The 13,677-nt window shown below is 41.6% G+C and overlaps 1 protein-coding gene and 1 long non-coding RNA gene across 3 annotated transcripts in view; one reads left to right on the plus strand and one right to left on the minus strand.

Annotated features, from left to right (window-relative positions):
- The window catches only part of LOC102779147 (macrophage colony-stimulating factor 1 receptor 2-like), a 38,776-nt gene extending 25,534 nt beyond the window's left edge, over window positions 1-13,242 (minus strand). For both annotated transcript variants that reach the window (XM_006808812.2, XM_006808813.2), the window contains exon 1: window positions 13,155-13,242. In XM_006808812.2, the coding sequence (XP_006808875.2) occupies window positions 13,155-13,206 (52 nt within the window). In that variant the 5' untranslated portion in view covers window positions 13,207-13,242. The remainder of the gene's footprint in view (window positions 1-13,154) is intronic.
- Window positions 728-2,582, plus strand: LOC148101049 (uncharacterized). Its single transcript, XR_015719702.1, has 3 exons — window positions 728-773; window positions 1,577-1,705; window positions 2,165-2,582. It is a non-coding gene; the product is annotated as an uncharacterized LOC148101049 (long non-coding RNA).
- Window positions 13,243-13,677: the final 435 nt, after the last annotated feature.

The following is a 13,677-nucleotide window of genomic DNA, read 5'->3' on the forward strand; positions in this document are numbered from 1 at the left end:
GTATATGTGTCAGTTGGGCCTAGTGCATAAATGAAATGCACTTTGATTGTATTAAAACAATCAGTTTGAGTCAAAGTTAACCAAAATCAACATTAGCATTAGGAGAAAGTAATTGTCTATACCATTTGTTAGTCCAAACTTTCCCTTAAAGCATCAGCTTGATCTTTATTCTGACTACATTTGATATTTTTGTCCCTTTACACATGTTTTTGTCCATTTAACCTCCCGCTGATCAGTTTACATGATTTAATTTCTGGGGAAATAGATGGCTTTACATCAGTGTTGGGTTTAGAGCTTTTATTGACAACAGCAGGAGAAGTAAGAAGTCAGGAACATGAACTCTACATGTGTTCAGTCGCCATGTCCTCATATTGTTTTAAGCTGTGAAGGACATGAGTGTGTTTCAGTTGCCTTCCTCGTGTGGTGGGACCAGTGATTGTAATGTGTGTTACATTGTCCTCATATTGTTTTAAGCTGTGAAGGACATGAGTGTGTTTAAGTAGAAGTCCTCATATGGTAGGACCAGTGATTGTAGTGTGTGTGTTACACTGTCCTCATATTGTTGGGTAGCAGAACTGTACAGTGTTAAGTTTCTATAGAATCTGGTATAAGGAAGTCAGATCCTTCTGTAATAATGTTCACTCATACAAATATGATCTGTAGTTAATTATCTAGTCGGGTAGCAGAACTGAATGTTTCTGACATTATATTGTTGTCTTTTGTTGCAGACACCAAGTGCTGAGGTCCTGTCTCAACTTTGTACAGACCAATTGGTGAGTGACATACCCACTTCATTCTTCCAACAGGTTACACATTATTTTTTTGTATTTGGTATCAAGTATAGGTGTCAGTTGGGCCTAGTGCATAAATGAAATGCACTTTGATTGTATTAAAACAATCAGTTTGAGTCAAAGTTAACCAAAATCAACATTAGCATTAGGAGAAAGTAATTGTCTATACCATATGTTAGTCCAAACTTTCCCTTAAAGCATCAGCTTGATCTTTATTCTGACTACATTTGATATTTTTGTCCTTTTACACATGTTTTTTTCCATTTAACCTCCCACTGATCAGTTTACATGATTTAATTTCTGGGGAAATAGATGGCTTTACATCAGTGTTGGGTTTAGAGCTTTTATTGACAACAGCAGGAGAAGTAAGAAGTCAGGAACATGAACTCTACATGTGTTCAGTCGTCATGTCCTCATATTGTTTTAAGCTGTGAAGGACATGAGTGTGTTTAAGTAGAAGTCCTCATATGGTAGGACCAGTGATTGTAGTGTGTGTGTTACATTGTCCTCATATTGTTTTAAGCTGTGAAGGACATGAGGACATGGGCCCTCTGACCACCACCAGTAGGCAACGGGTGAAGTGTCTTGCCCAAGGACACAATGACCAAGACTGTCGGAGCCGGGGCTCGAACCGGCAACCTTCCGATTACAACTCTTGAGCCCCTTAGCCCCTTAATTTTAGAATTACACACTGCCCAACGCTGACTTTTCCTACAATGCAGAGAAAAAAGCAAACAGACCTATTGCATGCATTGATTCTCATATTTCACTGTTACTTTTCAAAGGCTCAAGGACCAAGTATTCTGGGGTTCCAAGCCACACGCTTTACTCAGCTGCCCTGGACAACATGAAGGGCACCTCTGCCTCAATCACCCTGGACAACAAAAACATTAGCAACACTTCACCAAGAAGGGGTAAACGCACCCAAATACAAAATGTTTTAGCTGAATATACTTGTGATCAAAGGACAAGTTTATTGTTTTCAGACATGACACTATTGAGAGCTTTTATCATAAATCCTTTCATCTCATTTGATTCCCAGCAGAACACAGCACTTCAAATGGTTCATTCCAAGCATCCTTAAAGGAGCAATAAGCAATATCTTTTCACTGCTAGGTGTGCTGTTGTGCACTGCCTGTAAACCAAACCAAAGTCTATGGCTGGAGATCAACACAGAGAGAGGGATTATGACTTCATGCTGTACTCCAGATGTAATTACACCTCTAGTTCTTCACATAGCCATTTTTAATTCCTTCAACCTAAGTATGATGAATTGTGCTTATTGCTCCTTTAAAGTGCTCCAGTAGAAAGCAAGGTTTAAGAACATTTTGCATTCACATTAAGATATTTTCTTTTGTTTCCATTTATGACAGCTGGGAAGGTGAGAATCAAGTGGACAAATGATGAAGTGAAGGTTGCTGAGCGGCACGTTTCACTTCATAACAAGCTGCAAAGTACCAGGTAAAAAGGAATGTGACTGCTGCCTCCAAGCAGAGCCGGCAGCTCTGAAAGGCAGAGACTGGGTTCTCATAAGGTACTACATCCACAACAGGATCATAGCATTAAAAGAAAGATGCAAGAAAAAAAGAAACAAGCAAGAGAGATACTTTGTTACTTCCACAGTAATGTCAGTATTGCAGTTTTCTGTATTGCATTGTTCTTACTCATAAATCTGTGTTTTATGCTGGGTGCTTTTTGCAATTAAATGATAAGAAAGGCAGATAATGTTCCACGTTTTTATTCACATGAACATTCACTACAAAATGAATTAATGCATTACAATATTAAGACTTAAAAAAAGACATAGGTCAAATGTGGTCAGTCTACTTTTTAAGTCTCTACACAGCTCAGATTTACTGTTTTATTAACACATAAATGTCTGATATTTCTGTCAGAAGTTACCCGACTGGTGAGCATTACTATTGTGCATCCATGCCTATTATATTGTAATCTCAAAAGGAGCCAAGCTAAAAATACAGAACCTACCCTTACCTGGTCCTTATAAGTCATGTATACTTGAAAATTATGTGTTTCCATGGGCTTCACAATTCACCTAAACATGAAATATCAGTGTGTGACCTTATGGTACTCATAAGTCACATAAACCTGACAGTGTCCTCACAAGTAGCAGTAAATTCAGGTTTGACCAAAATTTAGCCCTAGCCAAAATCTCAACAGATGGGCGTGTTCCTGGAAGCATGGGTCAAACCTTTTGTGATTCCCATGCCTCTAGGACCTTCGGAAAGGCACGTTCCCATTTGTCACATTTTTGTCATACGTGCTGATATATCACGAAAACACGTGTGTGTGTGTGTGTGTGTGTGTGTGTGTGCGTGTCTGTTCGTGTGTGTGCGTGGGTGTTTGTGTGTGCGTATGTGTGTGTCTGTTCGTGTGTGTGTGTGTGCGTGGCTGTGTGTCTGTATCTGTTTGTGTGTGTGTGCGTGTCTGTGTGTGCGTGTCTGTATCTGTGTGTGTGTGTTTTCTCCTCTGGCTCTGAACTCTGAACAGCGCCAGTGTTATTGATCATTAGTGTAATTATCAGCTGTCGTTTTGATAATGAGTCATTATTCATCCAGCTGGATAAAAGCTGATCACAGATCAGATTTACAGTCAGATGGTGTGTGTGTGTGTGTGTGTGTGTGTGTGTGTGTGTGTGTGTGTGTGTGTGTGAGAGAGAAGGTCAACACACACTCACACAGTAAAACCTAACACTGACAGGAAGTAGAATCCTTCCTGAAGTCTGCTGGTAAAAGTGTTTTTAAACCACACCAACATCCACAGATTGGGCAACTCCAGAGTTTCTGCAGATGGTGTCTCACACCATCACCCCCACCACCACCACCACCCCCACCACCACCACCATCATCACCGCTAACAAAGTTGGATTCCGTTCTTACACCAAACACAGCTTAAAGCAGTGTAAAGCAGCTCTGCACTGAGCGCGCTCTGTAACATGAAATCATTTTGTTTTTCCTCGAGGTTGGAGCAGCCCCTCCTCTCTGGTATAAATGTGAGTTTGGACTGGTTTTACTGGTTTCCTGATCTGAAGGTTTCACTGAGCCTCAGCTCTGAGGACTCGCAGACTTCCTTTAAACCGCTTCTTCACACTGGCTTTTCTTACTTCGATGTGATGTCATCATTTTACCATCGACGGCTTGCTCTTGACGTTTCTCTTTACTTTGATCCTATTTAGTCACCAGCTGTCGTTAAAGGCGACGTGTAAATTATTTTTACAGGCTGTGCCCTGCCTTCGTCTGACTATGATGACGCTCCACAGGTGAGCTCGGCAGGTATGGAAATAGCTGTGCAGTTTGCTGGAGCTCACCCCCACTGGGCAGATACATTTGTGCAGGTGATGAAGAGCACACGCTGCCTGCTCTTTTAAACCCCACTGCAGAAACAATAATGATGCCTGTTGCATAGCAACCTGCGCCATCTTATATTACAGAATACAAACTGATCACAAACAAGCAGCTGCAGCGGAGATGACACCTGACGAACTTTTTATCTAATTTTTTGGCACATTGAAATGAATGGACCACACTACAAGTGTGGTTGCCAGTTTAGCTCAGCAGGGTGAGCCACGTTTTAGTTCAGTGAGATGAGCCGCCGTTCGGAGAGTGAGAGGGTTCGAATCTTGCCCATGCCCATTTCTTTTCAACAGACAGTTCAACTTTTCACCTCTTTTCAGCAGAAATTTCTGCTTCTTCATCTCTTTTCAGCAGATTCCACTACACGGCATTCACACTGCATTTTCACAGGAAAAGCAGCTTTTTCTAGTTTACTTTGACTTTCTTTTGTTGGTTTTTGTTTATTTTTCTTGTGATTAGTTTTGGTTTTATTTGCTTATTTTTTGTAATGTAGCTGAATTTCTTATTGTGTGAGTCTTTTTGTTGGTTGTTTAGATTTATTATACTTTTTTATTTATTTACTTCTTTTCAGAAGTAAAGTTAAGTTTACATTGGTGTTCTAGTTTAGATTGGTTTATTTGTTTTTTAACCGTTACCTTACTTTGAGCTGTTCTTACTTCATTTCAGTTGAATTGTAGCGTTTGCTTTCATACTTTAATTTACTCCATGTTGTTTGTGTTAGTTTTCATTTACTTCACTCTCGTTTAGTTTACTTTTTAAAAAATTGTTAGCTTGCTTTTGCATAATGATTTGTTTTTAACTGTGGTTCATGTTTACGTTGCTTTTGTTTAACCTTTTGTTACTTTAGATTTCTTTGAGTCTTTTTAGTGCAGTCTAGTTATAAAAGACCTCAGCAGCTTTCACTGCATCTGAAACTTGGTATCTGCACCGGGCCTCTTGTTTCAGGAACAGAAAGTTGGGTGTTTGTCAGAGAATTAAAGTCAAACACGTCAAACTGAACTGTCTCTTATTTATTTATTTATTTATTTTTATGGTCACCTTCATGTTACCGGTGACTGATCAAAGACTTCTTACATCAGTGAGTTTGAATAAGATTTAAAGGGAAAAACACAAGTTTGTTCCATGAAGACCTGACGGAGGCCGCGGTCCTCTCAGAGCTACGAGAAGGTCAGGAGAGTTTGTGTGGACGCACAACTGAGCGAAGCTGAATCACAGACGCTGCAGTGACCCTGACAGCAGACACACAAACGTCAGACACACAGACACACAAACGTCAGACACACAAACGTCAGAAACACAAATATCACACACGCAAACACACAAACGTCAGAAACACAAACGTCACACACAAACACACAAACGTCAGACACACAAACGTCAGACACACAAATGTCAGACACACAAATGTCAGACACACAAACGTCAGAAACACAAATGTCACACACACAAACACACAAACGTCAGAAACACAAACGTCACACACAAACACACAAACGTCAGACACACAAACGTCAGACACACAAACTTCAGACACACAAACTTCAGACACACAAACACACAGATGTCAGAAACACAAACGTCAGAAACACAAATGTAACACACAAACACACAAACGTCAGAAACACAGACACACAAACTTCAGGAACCCAAAGGTCACACACCCAACGTCACACACACAAACACACAAACGTCAGAAACCCAAAGGTCACACACCCAACGTCACACACACAAACGTCAGAAACCCAAAGGTCACACACCCAACGTCACACACACAAACACACAAACATCAGAAACACAAACACACAAATGTTAGAAACACAAATGTAACACACACAAACATACAAACGTCAGAAACACAAACGTCACACACAGACACACAAACGTCAGAAACACAAAGGTCACACACAGACACACAAACGTCAGAAACACAAAGGTCACACACAGACACACAAACGTCAGAAACACAAATGTAACACACACAAACGTCAGAAACACAAACGTCACACACAGACACACAAACGTCAGAAACACAAAGGTCACACACAGACACACAAACGTCAGAAACACAAAGGTCACACACCCAACGTCAGACACACAAACACACAAACGTCAGACACACAAACACACAAACGTCAGACACACAAACGTCACACACACAACGTCAGACACAAACACACAAACGTCAGACACACTAACTTCAGACACACAAACCTCAGACACACAAACATCACACACACAAACCTCAGACACACAAACATCACACACACATACGTCAGACACGCAAACATCACACACACAAACGTCACACACGCAAATATCACACACACAAAGACAAACAGATACACAAAGTCAGACACACACAAACACAAAGTCAGACACACAGACACACAAACGTCAGAAACACAGACACACAAACATCAGAAACACAAAGGTCCCACACCCAACGTCAGACACACAAACACACAAACACACAAACGTCAGACACACAAATGTCAGAAACACAAACGTCAGAAACACAAACGTCACACACACAACGTCAGACACACAAACGTCAGACACACAAATGTCAGAAACACAAACGTCACACACACAACGTCAGACACACAAACGTCAGACACACAAACTTCAGACACACAAACTTCAGACACACAAACATCAGAAATATAGACTTCGGACACACAAACGTCAGACACACAAACACACAAACGTCAGACACACAAACGTCAGACACACAAACTTCAGACACACAAACTTCAGACACACAAACATCAGAAATATAGATTTCGGACACACAAACCTCAGACACACAAACTTCAGAAACACAAACTTCAGACACACGAACGTCAGACACAGAAACTTCAGACACACAAACCTCAGACACACAAAGTTCAGACACACAAACACACAAACGTCAGACACACAAACACACAAACATCAGAAACACAAAGGTCACACACCCAACGTCAGACACACAAACACACAAACGTCAGACACAGAAACGTCAGAAACACAAACGTCACACACACAATGTCAGACACACAAACACACAAACGTCAGACACACAAACTTCAGACACACAAACGTCAGAAACACAAACATCATACACACAACGTCAGACACACAAACACACAAACGTCAGACACACAAACTTCAGACACACAAACTTCAGACACACAAACATCAGAAATATAGACTTCGGACACACAAACCTCAGACACACAAACTTCAGACACACAAACGTCAGACACACAAACACACAAACGTCAGACACACAAACGTCACACACACAACGTCAGACACAAACACACAAACGTCAGACACACTAACTTCAGACACACAAACCTCAGACACACAAACATCACACACACAAACCTCAGACACACAAACATCACACACACATACGTCAGACACGCAAACATCACACACACAAACGTCACACACGCAAATATCACACACACAAAGACAAACAGATACACAAAGTCAGACACACACAAACACAAAGTCAGACACACAGACACACAAACGTCAGAAACACAGACACACAAACATCAGAAACACAAAGGTCCCACACCCAACGTCAGACACACAAACACACAAACACACAAACGTCAGACACACAAATGTCAGAAACACAAACGTCAGAAACACAAACGTCACACACACAACGTCAGACACACAAACGTCAGACACACAAATGTCAGAAACACAAACGTCACACACACAACGTCAGACACACAAACGTCAGACACACAAACTTCAGACACACAAACTTCAGACACACAAACATCAGAAATATAGACTTCGGACACACAAACGTCAGACACACAAACACACAAACGTCAGACACACAAACGTCAGACACACAAACTTCAGACACACAAACTTCAGACACACAAACATCAGAAATATAGATTTCGGACACACAAACCTCAGACACACAAACTTCAGAAACACAAACTTCAGACACACGAACGTCAGACACAGAAACTTCAGACACACAAACCTCAGACACACAAAGTTCAGACACACAAACACACAAACGTCAGACACACAAACACACAAACATCAGAAACACAAAGGTCACACACCCAACGTCAGACACACAAACACACAAACGTCAGACACAGAAACGTCAGAAACACAAACGTCACACACACAATGTCAGACACACAAACACACAAACGTCAGACACACAAACTTCAGACACACAAACGTCAGAAACACAAACATCATACACACAACGTCAGACACACAAACACACAAACGTCAGACACACAAACTTCAGACACACAAACTTCAGACACACAAACATCAGAAATATAGACTTCGGACACACAAACCTCAGACACACAAACTTCAGACACACAAACGTCAGACACACAAACATCACACACGCAAAGACAAACAGGTCAGCTACACAGACACACCAACATCAGACACACAAACCTCAGACACACAAACATCAGAAACACAAACATCAGACACACAAACTTCAGACACACGAACGTCAGACACACAAACTTCAGACACACAAACCTCAGACACACAAACATCAGAAACACAAACATCAGACACACAAACTTCAGACACACGAACGTCAGACACACAAACTTCAGACACACGAACGTCAGACACACAAACTTCAGACACACAAACCTCAGACACACAAACATCAGAAACACAAATATCAGACACACAAACTTCAGAAACACAAACTTCAGACACATGAACGTCAGACACACAAACGTCAGACACGCAAAGACAAACAGGTCAGCTACACAGACACATCAACATCAGACACACAAACTTCAGAAACACAAACTTCAGACACACAAACTTCAGAGTGAGAAGATCCAACCAAAACCTCTCATTGAGTCAACGATCAATAATCAGCAATGATTGGCTAACAGCTTGTGAGGTCGTCAGACCGAGCGGACATACGAGGTTTTCACTGTTTGGAGAAAGTGCTGCAGTTGGGAGGTTTCGGGGGGGGGGGGGGGGGGGGGGGTGTTGAAACCTCAAGGAGTCAGGAAACACATTTTCTTATTTTTACCAGAGACCACAAACACACACACGCACACACACAAAGGGACTGTGTGTCTGTGTGCGTGTGAGGGTCTCCTCTGTCCCACTTCCTCGTTTTACTTCTCCTTCTCTGAGGACTCTGTGGGAGTGGGGTGGAGGCCATGGAGGAAGCGATCACCACATGTTTACGCCGCTTGGACGCGACTCAGCGGAGTGTCACAGCTCAGAGCTGCGTTTAAGGTCACAACAAAGAGCTGAGAAATGATTGTCCTCTGAGGGTGGAACACACTGAACAATCACACACACACATACACTGCTGCACTTTCATTTGATTTAATAAAATATTTAAAAATTAAAACACATTAAATCACAGATCATCACGTGAAACAGCGTCACGAGTCACAGCACACGGATGAGATTTATTGATTTCAGTGGTTTGTTCCAGCATTTTTGTACTTCATCAATCTGTCTCTGTGTGTGAGAGTTTCTACTATCAGAGTAGAAACTAATCTGGAGTTTCTACTAAAGCGTTGGAGGTAGTCCATAAGAGATTACAGGACGAACCTAACCTCAGCAACAGGACCGCTCTCAGCATCGACCAAGTGTGTTTAAACTGTGTCTTAATTCCACCTACTTCACATCCAAGGCTCACTTCCACAGGCAGAAACATGGGTGTGCCATGGGCTCCCAGTTTCACCCATCGTGGCCAATTTGTACATGGAAGAAGTGGAAAAGAGGGCTTTGCTATCCTACCCTGGAACACCACCAAGCCATTGGTTCAGATATGTGGATGACACCTAGGTGAAAATCAAATCTCAGGACGTACCACCTTTCACGGATCACATTAAATTCACCAGGGAGGATATGAAAAGTGGCAGGTTAGCCTTCTTAGACTGTGAGATTTCCATCAGTAATGGGGGACATCTAAAAGCTGACGTGTACCGTAAACCTACACATACGGATCAGTATCTAAGGTTTGACTCTCATCATCCACTGGAGCACAAACTGGGCGTCATCAGGACGCTACAGCACAGAGCGAACACCATCCCCACTGACACAGCAGCCAGGGAAGGCAGAAGAACATCAAATCAAGGAGTAATACAGCCCATTGTTGTCTGTGAAGGTTCTCAGTCATCCAGGTCATCGTAGTTTAGGGAGCTTGGAAAGAAAAATGTCTGGACTTCTTTAAGTTTCTTGAAGACTTGTCATCCAAGAAGCTTGTTCAGTTGTAAGGTCAAATGGCCGAGAGTCCCAGATTTAAGTCCTAGAGGAGTGTCCCCCAAGGGTGTCATGAATCCCCTGTTGATCCTCTACCTAATTGCACAGGTCAAGGTGTGAAAGTAAGTGTAGGTCACAATCAGCCAAGGTTGTTTGGCCATTGTCCAACAGTGCTACTGGATTCAGTCAAACAAATGTCCTGTTTAAAAGGTTGGAAACCTGCAGACAGCTGAGACTGAAGAAGTCACCTGATGATGATGAAATGTTTCTCAAACTGAAAACATTCAGATGGACAGAATCAGCTTTCTGTGCTGACTCCAGGTCAGTTTAACCCTACTGTAGGAGGCTGTGTGAGGCTCTGTTTAACATCCATGATGTGAAGGAGCACAAACACGTTTGATCTGTCTCATAATGCACAAAGTGCATTGTGGGTAAACGCTCAGGCTTGTACCAGCGTGAAAGACAGGTGTCTGCTCGGCACAGGTGAGCACGTGAGGGGTCTGCTTTACTCTACAGCATTTATTAGAGAAAGAAACATGTTTAAAACTAACAATTCTGTTTTTCTTTATTCAGCTGATAATAAAGCAAAGTCAGAAATTGCTTCAATGTCTAAAGAAGAGGCAGCTGATTATTGATCACTAATGTACTGATGTATTGATTGAACATCTGTAGGCAGGTGCGACTGCTCCTCCTGTCAGCCATGAGGAGTTCAGGGTCTGGATGGAGGTCCTGTTCCCACGTTCCTGTGCTGTCTGTGTCTGTGGGTACTGTGGGTGTGTGTCCTTCAGCTGCTGAAGCACAGCAAACCCTCCAACCTCGCTAGACTTCTTCTTCAGGTTTAAGGCGGTGCTTACTGCTTTACAACTCACTTAAAGTTTGCATTATTAGGGGCGTGGCCTCTTTGACTGACAGGTGGATGGTGACACAGGTGACTGCAGCTGCTGGCTGTCTGCTAGCTTCACCTGAGCAGGACCTCTGAACATGTTTGTGCTGCTGGAGCATTTTAATGACATCATGTGACCAATAACATGGCTGTTGTGAGTAACAGAGGACTTGGCTGCAGGTTACTGATTAGCAGGTATTCTAACAGCTGGATCATTATAACTTTATTTAAAAAAATAATTATAGAACTTGAATTATAAATTTTTACAAAAACGAAGCAGCAAACAAGACTGTGATAGAGATACAAGGGAAGTGAAGAAGACACAAACACAGAAATCACTTCAACTTTCAGCAGAACTACAGACCACGCTGACAACACTCCAAGCATCATGTTCATGGAAATCACCGTTTTCAGGTAGAAGCGCTGACAATGATCCAATCAGAATCCAGAGGACAAAAGCACTAAACATGACCTCCTAATGAGGACTGTGACCCCCCACCCCCCCCACGTGTACGTTAACCACCGCTGCACAGACACGTTATCAATAACCTGGGTCTGATTCCACGACATCATTTAAAAAGGAAACTATCAGACATTAAAGCAGCCGTGCTGTTCCAGCCGTGTGGTTCCAGCTGTGACCCAGTGGTCCCGGTTCTGACTGAAGCTCTGTGCAGACGCTGCTGTGCACATTTGCTTCCTGTGGTTCAAACAGCAGTTTAACTGTCCACAAACTTTTGTCCTGCGAGCGCTCTGAAAGCAGCGCCTGGTTTCCTGCTGCTGAATGGCTCAAAGCCACAACAATAAGAGCCTGAGGTCACATGACCCACGCAGTTGGTCAACAAAATCAAAAACTTTTTACAGCAGGTTCACGAAACAAAGAGCAAAACGTGTTTCATGTATGATATTATATTAAAATATTTTCTCTTTCAGAGAAACAAAACATCAGAAAAATTATAAAGTATTTATTAGTTACTCCAAAAGTTGATTCTGTTCATCTGGACGTAGCGTTTTCTGACTGAAGAAGTCACTTGGATGAAAACGCTACGTCCAGATGAACAGAATCAACTTTTGGAGATTTATTTTCCTGGATGATTGAGAATGCATCAAGATATTTATTAGTGAGAAATATTAAAACATCAATCTGAGCAACAAATCAGCCATTTTCATTCCTGTTGCTCCTGTGTTATCTAAAAGGATAATATACATGTGAAAATCATGTAATAAACATGTAATAAACTAATGACACCATTACCAAGCTGTAATAACATAAAAAAATCTTAAAATAAAATTAATCTTTTAAAACCTGAACCATGAAATAACTGCCAGAAGTCTTTAGTTTTTTGATAAAGGAGTGTTTGTTGAACTTTCAGACAATATATATAAAAATATATCAAACTTTAATTTGTATATAAATGAATTTTCAATTGTATCATATTTGCTACATTTTTGCAATTTAGTCATTAAAAACGTGCCATGTATAATTTTTTGAAGGTAAAACAAAGTCACACTGATGATGTAGAAGTCTCAAAAGTCACAAAAACACATGAATCAGTTACGATACGCTGGGCTTTAAAGGGTAAAATGTTAATTTCAGGTCATGAAAAGATTAAATGTGTCATAAACATTTTTAATAAAATATTTGTTTTGTTCATTGAACATTACTGATCGGTTTGATTAAACAAACAAGCTTCCTGACGTTATTGATTTGATTATTAATAAGTGATGTTACTAATGTAACTGTGATCTGAGACCAGTTTCAGGTTTTCCTTTTCATCACTTTGAATGTTTCAGAGTCTTGTTTCTGTTGTTTATTTATAGTTTGTTTTGGTAAACAAAGAGTAAACATAAACATGTTTGTTTTCTTACCTCCTGCAGAGCGGCTCAGGGCGATCAAAAGCAGCACACAGTGGAGCCACATCTCTCTCTCTCTCGCTCAGTGTTGTTGGAGCTGAAGTCAGAGTGAGTCTGACTGAATGAGTCCAACTTCCTCCTGAAACACCGAGCACTCAGCTGCCCCGCCCCTCCTCCTTGCATCCAATCACAGGAGGGGCTCAGTCCTCCAAATTTGATCCACAGGTAACTTCAGCTGGTTTCTGTACTATCAAATTGGTTCACTTCTTACCTGGACCATCACCATGGTAACTGATGCTGCAGACCTGATCTGGTGTGGAGTAGGTAATGTTTGCAGTATAAATTACTATGGTGATGCACCTTTGAGTATAGAAACCAGGGTGAAGTTCTGCCTCTGGGCTACAAACAGAGCTTTCCACCTGGATCCTGATCCAGGACGCAAGTTCAGATTAAACTCTGACTTTGTTCATCCTGAGATTAGATGAAGTTGTTTAACAGACTCTGTGCCAGGTGATCCCACTGACTCCTCCCCTCCTGC

This window comes from Neolamprologus brichardi, chromosome 10, assembly GCF_056152115.1.
Source record: "Neolamprologus brichardi isolate AB-2024 chromosome 10, ASM5615211v1, whole genome shotgun sequence".
NCBI lineage: Eukaryota > Metazoa > Chordata > Actinopteri > Cichliformes > Cichlidae > Neolamprologus > Neolamprologus brichardi.